The sequence below is a fragment of the Schistocerca piceifrons genome, chromosome X, assembly GCF_021461385.2.
Source record: "Schistocerca piceifrons isolate TAMUIC-IGC-003096 chromosome X, iqSchPice1.1, whole genome shotgun sequence".
In the NCBI taxonomy this organism is placed as follows: domain Eukaryota; kingdom Metazoa; phylum Arthropoda; class Insecta; order Orthoptera; family Acrididae; genus Schistocerca; species Schistocerca piceifrons.
Genome location: NC_060149.1, coordinates 929,609,001 through 929,622,323, shown reverse-complemented (window position 1 = coordinate 929,622,323; position 13,323 = coordinate 929,609,001). Strand labels below are relative to the sequence as shown.

Here is a 13,323-nt window from a genome sequence, read left to right as displayed (position 1 = left end):
GCTTTCGCAGTAGATGTATTTCTACATTTGCTGTTCTTAGTTTATTACATAACCGCACAACTTCCAGCTTCTTACACTTTAATGTTCTCTTCAGTGAAATGAGCACTTCATCCGGTACCTTCTGTATATTTTCCTCAACGGATGAAACCCTGGGAAACATCGGAACTTCTTGTTGAACATTTTCTTTACATCGGCTACTCTTTTGTGAGTGTTTTACTGGAGGCGGTTTTCTTTTGTGTAATATTTTCGATAGATATTTTGGTACATTTTGAAATAAATGAGGAGCTGCCCCTGATTTTAGAAACCACCTTTGTCTTGGAATTTTAACTTGTTTACCCTCGATGCTGAACACGTCAGCTTTTATAATAAGTTTCTCACAGAAATGTGAATCACACACGAAACAATTGTGAGTTATAATTCTGTCTTCCCGAGGAATTGCTCTGACCCGTTTTGCAAATTCTACTTCGTCTTTTGGAGACCTAAAAAAATGTTTACTTTTACTTTCTCGATACCCAGATCTGCACGCTGGAACGAAACAAGTTGGCATTTTTTATCCTTCTTCAAATATGAGTAACTATATCCCTAAGCACCACTTGTTCACCTGAGACTTCAACTCTTCAACATTCACTCACAACACCATAAATTCACTCACAAAATAAGCACAGACAATAGTGAAACACACCTTCGGATAAAGCAAAACTGCGCGAACTTGAGTCTCAAGCGACAGTGCTGCTCGTAGTTCGCAGGCACACCACCCGTCCTATGCTGCCTGTGTTAACGGGTGGGGAGTCAGCACACTTTCTCTTCTACTTGCTATGCAAAAAGAGAGAAAGGGATAATATAGATAATTTTAGACATATTTCTATGCCATCAGTGTTTGCTAAAGTTATGGAAAAGGCTGTGTATGTAAGGATAATTGATCATTTTATATAACACGATTTTCTATCAAATGTACAGTTCAGCTTTAGAAGTCATTTAACAACAGAAGATGCTATATTCCCTTTTCTCTGTGAGGTATTGGATGGGTTAAACAAAAGGTTTCGAACGCTAGGCATATTTTTTTTATTTAACTAAAGCGTTTGATTGTGTTTATCACAAAATATTGGTCCACAAGTTGGATCATTATGGAATATGGGGAGTAGCTTACAATTGGTTCACCTTTTACTTTAACAACAGACAGCAAAAGGTCATTATTCACAGTGTTGAGAATGGCTGTGATGTGGGGTCTGACTGTGGTACGGTCAAATGGGAGGGGGGGGGGGGGGGGGGGTACCCCAAGGATCACTGTTGGTGCCACCCCTGTTCCTTATTTATATAAATGATATGCCCTCTAGTATTATGGGTAACTCTAAAATATTTCTGTTTGCCGATGACACTAGCTTGGTATTAAAGAATGTTGTGCAACATTGGCTCGGTTTCAAACAGCGCAGTTCATGACCTAAGTTCACGACTTGTAGAAAATAAACTAACGCTAAATCACAGTAAGACTCAGTTTTTACAGTTTCTAACACACAATTCAACAAAACCTGACATTTTAATTTCACAGAATGGGCATATGATTAGTGAAACTGAACAGTTAAAATTTCTAGGTGTTCAGATAGATAGTAAACTGTCGTAGAAAGCCCACATTTAGGATCTGTCATTTCTTGTTAACCATATTAGCTTATTCCCAAGAATAAGCAGCTTTCACTGTCAATACTTGGCAGCAATCAAACCTACATTTGGATTGGACTTCCTTAACTTTTGTGCAGAAAAGTGTGCAGCATACTGCTGCATTTATTTTGAAGAAGCTATCACTTGAATTCAAAAATCTTGGCAGTATTCCATGTGCTTTCAAATCGAAACTGAAGAGTTTCCTCATGGGTCACTACTCCTATTCTGTCGAGGAGTTCCTTGAAAAATTAAGCTGATTCTTGTTGTACTGTTGATTGTGTTTACTTAAATTTATGGACTGATATTTTTTTGGGTTCATAAACACTTTATTTTTATCTGTTATTACTTTTATGTCATAATTTCATGTGCTGACCTTGGAGATTTGCTCTCAATTTGGTCCTATGGAATTTGACATGTAAATAAATAATTAAAAAAAAACATCTCTGTCAAATCACAACAGTAAATATGGGCATTGAATCATTCCCTAAACTACAAGCCTACAAACAACATCTATCAGAAACCAAAATAAAAGATAATTCAAAAGAACTAGCAAAAGAAAACCAGGATGAAGTGTATAAGGAAATGAAAGTGAATATGAAATTCCCTAAATTCTCCACATTATTTAAATTGAACTTTGAAAAGGCATTTCCAGAAGTAGGTATGTCTGTATCAACATCTCACAAGAACAGATCGATAACAGCAGGTATTAAGTAGTCCTCCCAAACACTTAAATACCTCAGTTCCATGAAAAAGAGTCGCAATATTTCAGAATTCTTAAATTTCTATCATAGGTACAAAAAGATCTATAGGAAGGTGCTGATTGCTGCAAAAAAGTCATTTAATGACGAAATAATATATAATGCAGAGAATAAAAGCAAAGCAGTCTGGGATGTTACAAAAAAGGAAACAGGGAGAGGCAAACGAATGCAGAATAATATACTGCTGAGGGAGGGGCATAAGGTAATAAATGACCCACAACACTTAGCAAACTATGTAAATGAACATTTTTCAAGTATTGCAGAGAAGTTACAGCAAAAGTTTCCCAGAACAAATATAACACCTGTAAATAATGTTGCACCAAATACAATGATATTACCTCTAATCACAGAGAATGAAGTTAATAAAACTGTTCAAAAACTAAAAAATAAAAAGTCAGTAGGTGTAGATGAAGTACCAACGTGTGTACTGAAGCAATGTACAGAAATTATACAAGGCCCCTTAACAAATATAATAACTGAATCCTTCACATCAGGGACATTTCCAGAGCAGTTAAAACAGGCAAGAGTTGTCCCTTTCCTTAAGAAAGATAATACAGAAGACACAGAAAGTTATCGGCCCATTTCCCTGCTGTCACCATTCTCAAAAATAATAGAAGCAATTATGAAAGAAAGATTAATGCATTATCTGAATAAATACAATCTTTTAAGCAAATCACAGTTTGGTTTCCAAAGTGGCAAAAATACGGAGTCAGCCATAGCAGAATTCGCAAAAGTTGTATTTGATGCTCTTGACAAAGATGAGTGTGTCACAGACATATTTTTGGATCTTTCTAAGGCCTTTGATACAGTAACACATAATTTTATTTAATAAACTAGAAACATTAGGAATAAGAAGTGTAGCTAATGACTGGTTTTGATCATACCTAGCAGATAGGGTACAAAGAGTAGAGATAACACATACACCAAATATAGATCTAAGCATTTAGTAAAACACTTATCAGAACCAAAATATATTAATATAGGGGTTCCGCAAGGTAGCATATTAGGACCAATACCATTCCTGATATACATCAATGACTTTCGCAGGTGTTACTCATGGTGAAAAAATTCTCTTTACTGATGACAGCAATATTATAGTCACTGACAAAACAAGACAACTCCTTGTAGAGCAAGCAAACGAAACTCTCAAGGAAGTTTATGATTGGTTAATAAGCAACAGTGTGACATTGAACATAAGGGAAAATTATGCCACGAATTTCAGTTTGAAGTGGGATTTAGGGCGCACAACTTCAATGGTCATTAGCGCCCAGACTACGTTAGGAATGCACCGCGAGGCAAAAGTTTAAAACAGCAACGAAAAGGGAAAACACGATAAAAGACAGATTGATAGGCATAGGATTAAAAAAAAAACAGCATAATCAAATGTCCTTAGAGAGGTTTTTCAAGTTGATAAAACGAAGAACGCGAGCAGCTGCTCCTGGGTCATCCGCTAAAATGGCATCTAGAGTACATGGCAGGCCAAGATCAAGACGCAGTGTATTAAAATCCGGACAGGACGTTAAAATGTGGCGGACCGTCAGCAATTGCCCACATGGGCAGAACGGCGCCGGCGCAGCCGTCAGCAGATGGCGATGGCTGAACCGGCAGTGTCCAATTCGTAACTGGGCCATAACGACCTCCTCCTGCCGAGAAGGGTGTGAGGAGAACGTCCAAGCCGCGGGAAGAGGCTTCAAGGCCCGAAGCTTGTTGTCCGTAAGTGCAGCCCAATTGGCATGCCACAGCGATAAAATGCGCCGACAAATGACCCTGCTACAATCTGATGAAGGGACACAACAAAAAGCTGTCTGAGGCTGGAGGACCGCAGCCTCGGCCGCGGCATCTGCAGCTTCGTTCCAAGGGATACCGACATGGCCAGGAACCCACATAAAGCTAACCGGAGAACCGTCGTCCACCAGCTGCTGAAGAGAGCGTTGGATCCGGTGCACGAAAGGGTGAACCAGATATGGATCACTGAGGCTCTGGATGGCGCTCAGGGAATCGGAGCAGATGACATAAGCAGAATGTCGGTGGCGGCAGATGTAAAGAACAGCCTGGTAGAGGGCAAAGAGCTCAGCTGTGAAGACCGAACAATGGCCATGGAGCCGGTATTTGAAACTTTGTGCCCCGACAATAAAAGAACACCCGACCCCGTCATTGGTCTTAGAGCCATCTGTATAAATGAAGGTCATATTAATGAACTTCGAACGAAGTTCGACAAAACGGGAGTGGTATACCGAACCAGGGGTAATCTCCTTTGGGAGCGAGCTGAGGTCAAGGTGAACGCGAACCTGAGCCTGGAGCCAAGGTGGCGTTTGGCTCTCGCCCACTCGAAAGGCTGCAGGAAGTGAAAAATCAAGGTGTTGAAGGAGGCGACGAAAGCGAACTCCAGGGGGTAGCAGGGCAGAGACATACAACCCGTATTGACGGTCGAGAGAGTCGTCAAAAAAGGAACGATAAGACGGGTGGTCGGGCATTGACAGTAGCCGACAGGCATACCGACAAAGCAGTATATCGCGCTGGTAGGTGAGTGGCAGTTCACCGGCTTCAGCATGAAGACTCTCGACGGGACTAGTACAAAACGCTCCGATCGCAAGACGTAAACCCCGATGTTGTATGGAGTTGAGGCGGCGCAAGATGGACGACCGTGCAGAGGAGTATACGAAGCTCCCATAATCCAGCTTGGAGCGGACGATCGACCGATATAGGCGAAGTAGGACAGCTCGATCCGCTCCCCACGACATACCACTGAGAACACGGAGGACATTTAGAAAACGGGTACAACGGGCAGCCAAATATGACACATGTGGAGACCAGCTAAGTTTCCTGTCAAATGTAAGACCTAAAAATTTTTTTGTCTCCACGAATGGGAGAGCAACGGGACCGAGTTGTAAGGACGGTGGGAGAAACTCTTTGTAGCGCCAGAAGTTAATACAGACCGTCTTCTCGGCAGAAAAACGGAAGCCATTGGCAACACTCCAGGAGTAAAGACAGTCAAGAGAACGCTGAAGACAGTGCTCCAGGAAACATGTACGCTGCGTGCTGCAATAGGTGGTAAAATCGTCCACGAAAAGGGAGCCTGATACATCAGCTGGGAGGCAATCCATTATTGGATTGATCGCTATGGCGAAGAGAGCGACGCTCAAAACTGAGCCCTGTGGCACCCCATTCTCCTGGCGAAAGGTGTCTGACAGGACAGAACCCACACATACCCTGAACTGTCGATCCATTAAAAAGGAACGAATAAAAAGAGGGAGGCGACCGCGAAGGCCCCATGTATGCATGGTGCGGAGAATGCCCGCCCTCCAACAGGTGTCGTAAGCCTTCTCCAAATCAAAGAACACAGCCGCGGTCGGGTGCTTCGGCAAGAAGTTATTCATAATGAAGGTCGACAAGGTAACCAGATGGTCAACATCAGAGCGGCGCCTACGAAATCCACATTGTACATTGGTAAGTAGGCGTCGAGATTCGAGCAGCCAAACCAAACGAGAGTTAACCATTTGCTCCATCACATTACAGACACAGCTGGTAAGCGAGATGGGTCGATAACTGGAAGGCAAGTGCTTGTCCTTCCCCAGCTTAGGAATCGGTACAACAATAGACTCGCGCCAGCATGCAGGAACATGTCCCTCAATCCAGATGCGATTATAAGTACGAAGAAGGAAACCTTTACCCGCAGGAGAAAGGTTCGTTAGCATCTGAATATAAATAGAATCAGGCCCTGGAGCGGAGGACCGTGACCGGGCAAGTGCATTTTCGAGTTCCCGCATGGTGAATGGGGCATTATAACTTTCACGATTCAAGGAGCGGAAGTTAGGTGGCCTAGCCTTCTCTGCCTGTTTTCGGGGGAGGAAGGCAGGGTGGTAATGAGCGGAGCTCGAAACCTCTGCGAAAAAGCAGCCGAAGGCACTGGAGACATCCTCAGGGGCCACAAGGATGTCATTCGCGACCGTCAAGCCAGAAACTGGTGAGTGGACCTTAGTGCCAGATAGCCGGCGCAGGCTATCCCAGACAACGGAAGAAGGAGTGAAACTGTTGAAGGTGCTTGTGAAAGCAGCCCAGCTGGCTTTCTTGCTTTCTTTAATAATACAACGACACTGCGCACGTAATCGTTTATAATTGATACAATTCGCCACCGTAGGGTGGCGTTTAAAGGTGCGTAAAGCACGTCGACGAGCACGTAAAGCATCTCTACATGCTGTGGTCCACCAGGGGACCGGTACGCGACGTGGAGAAGAAGTAGTGTGAGGGATGGAATATTCAGCAGCAGTGAGAATGACTTCCGTGAGGTGTGCGACCTGGCTATCGCAGCTTGTGAAGGTTTGATCCTGAAAGGTCGCCCTGGAAGAGAAGAGCCCCCAGTCTGCTTTGGAGATGTTCCAACTAGTTGAGCACGGAGAGGGGGTATGATGCAGGAGATGGATAACACACGGGAAGTGGTCGCTCGAATATTCATCAGAAAGTGCATACCACTCAAACCGGCGTGCAAGTTGGGTAGTACATATAGAGAGGTCTAAATGGGAATAGGTGTGAGATGTGTTCGAAAGAAAAGTAGGGGCGCCAGTATTGAGGCAGACAAGATTGAGCTGGTTGAAAAGGTCTGCTAGCAGGGAGCCCCTCGGGCAGGATGCTGGAGAGCCCCAAAGGGGATGGTGGGCATTGAAGTCTCCAGTTAACAAAAATAGTGCAGGTAGCTGAGCAATAATTTGCATCATGTCTGCCCTGGTAACGGCAGACGACGATGGAGTGTAAACAGTACAAATGGAAAATGTAAAAGTGGGGAGAGTAATTCGGATGGCAACTGCCTGCAGGCCGGTGTGCAATGTGATGGGATCGTAGTAAATATCATCCCGGACCAGCAACATAACCCCTCCATGAGCCGGAATACCTGCCACAGGGGGTAGGTCAAAACGCACAAAGGTATAGTGTGCCAAGGCAATTTGATTGCATGGGCGTAGCTTCATTTCCTGGAGGGCTACAACGAGCGGACGGTGCAAGCGGAGCAGCAACTTCAAGTCCTCTCGGTTGGAGCGAATGCTGCGAATATTCCAGTGAATAAGTGCCATCGTGAGAAGAAAAGGAAGATGAAAGAAGGGGTCACCTCGAAGGCCGCTGAGGGCCTGGCTTCGAGCGAGCACTGCCGCCGCTATCAGTAGGCGGACAGTCATCGTCCATTGGTTCTACAGGTTCATCGGCCATCCTGTTAAGATGGCCGGGAGGGGGAGCTTCCTCTGCAGGTGAACGGCCAGATGTTCGGCTACCAGCGGTGCGACCAGGCGAAACGGATGACGGCTGGGGCGGCAACCGCTGGGTGGCGCAGGAGAAGAAATGCGCCGTGGCGGAGAAGGAGAACTGTGCTTCCTATGAGCCTTCTTGGAAGGTCGTTTTGTGGAAGTACTGGTTGATAGCCGGGAGTTTGAGGTACGTAGGAAGTCTGCACGGGACGGTTCCTTCTTGAAGGCCCGTGCATCTGACTTCTGGGTCTTCGTCTTGGCAGAAGCTGATGGGAGTGCTTGTGTCTGAGGGGTGACGGGAGGAAGAGGAGACGTCGAGCACGCGATCTTAGCACTGGCCGAATGGACGACCGTGGTGCTGAAGGTCAGATCACATGTCTGTGTCGCCACCTCCCTGGTTGTCCGAGGAGAGGCGAGGACTGTACTGTATTTCCCCGCTGGGAGCAGCGTGGGCTTCCTACTAGCAAATAGCTTGCAAGCAGCTGAGGTGGACACTTTCTCTTTGACCCGAATTTCTTGGATACAGCGTTCTTCCTTGTAGATGGGACAGTCGTGGGAGGACGCTGCATGGTCACCCTGACAGTTCACACAACGAGGAGACGGAGGTGGACAGTCACCCTCATGGGCATCCCTGCCACAAGTGACACATTTAGCCGCATTGGAACAAGACTGGCGAGTGTGATTAAAACGCTGACACTGGTAGCAGCGCGTAGGTGTCGGGACATAGGGGCGAACAGAAATAACCTCGTAGCCCGCTTTGATGCGCGACGACAGCTGAACACTATCAAAGGTCAAGAAAAGCGTCCGGGTCGGTACAAGGTCACTGTTGACCTTTTTCATGACCCTATGGACAGCCGTCACGCCCTGCTCAGCGAGAAAAGACTGAATCTCCTCGTCAGTCAATCCATCGAGTAATCTAGTATATACCACACCACGAGACAAATTCAAAGTGCGGTGAGCCTCCACCCGGACAGGGAACCTGTACAGGAGTGTGGCCCGAAGCAGTTTTTGTGCCTGAAAGGCGCTCTCAGTTTCTATTAACAAGGTACCATTACGCAACCTGGTACAAGACTTAACAGTTCCGGCTATGGCATCTACGCCCTTCTGGATAACGAAAGGGTTGACAGAGGAAAAATCCTTTCCGTCCTCAGATCGAGAAACGACGAGGAACTGTGGGGCAGGCGGTAGTACTTTTGTCACTGGTGGCTGGTCAAGTTTCCGTCTGTGGGCAGAAGTCGAGAGAGAAGAAGAAGAAGAAGAAGAAGAAGAAGAAGAAGAGAAATCCATTGCGGAGGAATCCCCCATTATTGCCAGCGTCTCTGATGGCGCGCTCCTTCCTTGTGGGGTCCCTCTCAGAGGGCACTCCCACCTTAGGTGAATATTTACACCTCAGGTCACACCTCCCGAGAAACAGACGGAGGGACCAATCGGCATGGTCAGAAGGTATCAGCTCAGGCAATCACCCCTCCCTGGGCCTGGCCTTTACCAGGGGGTACGTGCGTGCCTTACTTGTCTACCCAGGTTGGGGAATTCCGCGTTACCCTGTCACCGGCTACGCGTGGGTCGGCCCTCAGGCGCGCACAGGGAGGAAGGAAGAAGAGGAAAAAGAAGAGAGAGAGGACAGACTGTCTCAAACGCCGAGGCAGAGACCAGAGAAGGCAAGGAGAAGAAGGCAAGGAGAAGAGTAAGGAAGACAGTGAGATGGAGAAGAACAAAGAAAGGAACCAACCAAAGGAAGGAAGAAACGAGAAGAAGTGAAAAACCAAAAAGACCGCAAATATAGGTCGTGGAACCGTCCGTCTCCGGACGCAGGCGCTAACTACCCCCTTGAGGGGGAGGGACTCCTTTTAGTCGCCTCTTACGACAGGCAGGAATACCTCGGGCCTATTCTAACCCCCGGAGCCGCAGGGGGAGAAGTGGGAATATGACGATGTTAAATTAAATGTAGATGGCACCTCTATAGACTGTGTAACAAATGCAAAATTTCTAGGAGTGAATATTGAGTCTCAGTTGAAGTGGTGTGATCACACAAAGATACTTGCCAACAGAATGTCATCAGCATGCTATGCCCTTACAATCCTAAGTGTGTAACATGCAGTGTCTTTTAGTTACACTCTATTCATACGTACACTCAGTTCTTAGCTATGGCATTCTTTTTTGGGGAACAAATGCACAAAATATGAACACAATTTTCAAACTCCAGAAAAGAGCCATAAGAATAATAACCAAACACAGTAGTCAAGCTCATTGTAAAGATTTGTTCAAGAAACTGGGGACTTTAACTGCTCTGTGTGAATACATTTACCAGTCAGTTGTACACATCAAAAATAACAGAAACAAGAGCTAGACTCAACTTACATTTACCAAGGAAAAATAAATATAAAACTCAAAACAGCATTTTCTACCAAGGAATAAAACTGTACAATAAATTAGCAAAAGAGATTAAGGAAATTGCAAAAATACACTTATTTAAAAAGGCAGCTAAAAAGTACCTGTTATGCAATACATTTTGTACATTGAAGGATTACTCTGATAAAGCAGAGTAGGGATTTCGTAAAAAAATATAATATACAAATAAATGATGATAATGATTATAAAACATCCTACATTCCACGTAACACTTTTGCACTGTTTTTTTCCTTCTTTTTTCCTTTTCTACAAAAACATACCCCTAAGCTATGCATAGCACAATACTAACACCTCTTCCTCTTTCTGAGCTCAACAAATGGGAAGCTGCAGTACAGAAAATTGCCCAGAGATCACCAGTGTGTGTGTGTGTGTGTGTGTGTGTGTGTGTGTGTGTGTAGTGAGTGAAGTGTTATGAAACAATGTGTGTACAGTGTGTGTAAAAACTGATAGTGAGATATGAGTGAACAGTGTGGAATTACATTATTTGATAAGTTATTTGTAAAAAACGTATTGTATACCAGGAGTAAATCTAATGATCGTCTCTCACTAGAAGTCATAAATGTATGTGTACACAAATTAGCTTACATTTAAATTCGTCTAAACTTGTAAATACTTTGACATGTCTTATATCCTAATAAAAAGAGATCTACGGATGAGTAAAGCTGCTGCTGCTGCTGCTGCTGCTGCTGCTGCTGCTGCTGCTGCTACTACTAGTTTCAACTGAGGAATAGTTTTCTCCTTGGTAAAAAGATTGGCACATAAAACACAGTCAATTTACATGAACTGTGGTTATGATTGAAAAAATGCTTTTGAACAGAGAGAGACATGTAATAAACAACGACAGTGCGCTGTGGTTGCAAGTTTTTATACTTTTCCCCTACGGTGTCCATTTTATTTTCATTAAAAAGAAAAACAAGACATTGGGTTGGTTAAGGAAAAAAACAGGATAGAGGTTGTGTTACCAAAATGTAGTGAAGATAGAAGACTACTTTTGTATCACACAGTCTGATGATCCCAAATAACTTTTTACAATTATTCTGCTGTCACCGTATATTTCACTTTTGGGTATTTTATCAAGAACGCCATTTTTGTTTGACATTTCATGATAAAAGTGAGGACACGATACCTCATTAAAGAGTATTTTGACAATAAGAAAGGCTTTCACTTTTCCGAACTTTCTTTTTGCCTGAGCACCAGCAATACTACAGCAAGACTTTCATACTCCACTTAGCAAACAAAAATGAACACTGTGTGTCAAGTAGTTTTACCTATAACCTGTCAAGACAGGTGGTGGTGGTGGTGGTGGTGGTGGTGGTGGTGGTGGTTGTTGTTGTTTTAGGGCTTTCAACAGCATGGTTATCAGCACCCTTCCTGAATATACATAGTTTGTTAAGCAGCAGAGAGCAATATTTGCACAAGAAAAGTCTTAAATTTACAAGGATTACATGGCAGAAGCTACACAAGAACTGTTGTGAACTGGTTTGGATAACAAACAGTGAAAAGATGAAAGAATACTGCAGTAGAAGGAAAGAGCCAATATGAAAGACCTGAAATTGTCACGGCGTGCCTAGCTGGTTAAAACAGATTGTGGTGGGGATTGTGGCACTTGCAAAGTAAATACTGCTTTGTTAAATGAAAATTTGCTGGATGAAAGACACAAATTTTTCTCCAGATACATATGGCTGGCTGACAATTAACATAAAAAAAAGAAGAGAGGGATGAGAGGGAATCAGCCACTCAGATACTGAAGTCACAATGAGAGTTAGAGAGCTATGGAACGAAGTCAGATTTTGGTTATTTCTAAAACAATGCGGTGATCAGATAAATAAGTTTTCTTTCTATAACTCAGCTTTTTAAAAAAAATCTATTTTACACTAAGATTTAGTAGGTTTAGGAGCACAGAAATATCATGTACACAAAGAAGTATCCATGAAATATTACTAAAATATAAATTTTCAGTTTTTTTATGTTATGTTAGTGATTTCTTGTATTGGGAAACACAATTACTGAAATACAGCTAACAATACTCCTCCATCATTACATCTAATGGGTTATATTCCCTCATGTAAATTAAGGTTTTACTCACACTGTACGGGCAACTGTAAGTTGTCATCACGAGCAACACCAGTGACAACTCTAGCCTCAGTGGCCGAGGTACTCTGCACTGAAGTGTCTGGGCTACTGCACTCCCCCGGCACCATGCGGCGGAGACCGGGAGGTGGAGCACCACCCTCTCCTGGGATCATTCTGTGCAGACCAGGTGGAGGTGTAGGAGTTTCTTCTGATAACTGTCCAGTTTCCAAGTACTGATCACGATCTGGCCCAGGTGCTCTCGATCCAGAGACTGGAGCCACCTCTTGATTCTCAGGACTGTAGTAAGTCCCGTGTGGTTGTTGTCCGTGACCCCAAGTCGAGGGGGCGCGTGCTGCAGCATCCTGTCAGAAATATTTATCTTAGCATAGCTAATAACAAATGTTCAGACATGAAACTGCAGGAAAGGGCCTGGTGATACTTTTAAGTATAACTAACACTCAAGTGAGAGATAAGTGTGTATTTTATCTAAAAACAGAACAGCTACTACATTAAACACTTCTGAACATCATTATGTATTGCACCTAAAGAAGTTTGTCGTTACTCAGACTGAAATATCCTTTTTTTACATTCTTCACTGTCGTACAGTTTAGGCTGTGTAGCCATTTTCAAGTGTGTGCTAACAACCCATCAAATGAGCATATTTGGGTTATAGTCAAAACTTACGCTAGTCAACATTACCAAAATCCAGTGGAATGGACAGAGTTTAAAATAATCAGTGTGACACCAAGTGTCTCTTGAACAGCTGTGGTGTAATGTACCATATGCACATACGAGAGCCTTAAGAGAGATACTAAACAATTACCTGAAAAGGTATCGGAAGGTGAAATTGAATCTTATTTGGCAAAACAAGATCCAGCCACAGGAAGATACCATGCATCACAGCCAGCAGAAGTGAGGTGGCATCAAGACACACTTAGGATAGGGAGATCATCTATGGTACTTTGGAATGACTAGCTCCTGTCTGAAAGGAGCAGCAAGAAGAAATATCTAAAATTGCAGATGTTACTTGAAACACTTTACAAGAATGAGTTAAACATGCTATGTTACATAAAGTGTAGACAAGAAACAATGCATTGCTTGCAGAAAGATCACTTACCAAAAATTCAAAGCAGCATGTAAGTTTTAAGGGGAAACAAAGAGTCCCGTGATAGTGCAACAAGCAAGCTGATACCAAGACA

The 13,323-nt window shown here is 43.7% G+C and overlaps 1 protein-coding gene across 3 annotated transcripts in view; it reads right to left on the bottom strand.

Moving 5' to 3' along the window:
* Positions 1-13,323, bottom strand: part of LOC124723218 (protein transport protein Sec16A-like) — a 228,572-nt gene that overhangs the window by 167,312 nt on the left and 47,937 nt on the right. For all 3 annotated transcript variants that reach the window (XM_047248405.1, XM_047248404.1, XM_047248406.1), the window contains exon 5: positions 12,138-12,486. In XM_047248405.1, the coding sequence (XP_047104361.1) occupies positions 12,138-12,486 (349 nt within the window). The remainder of the gene's footprint in view (positions 1-12,137; positions 12,487-13,323) is intronic.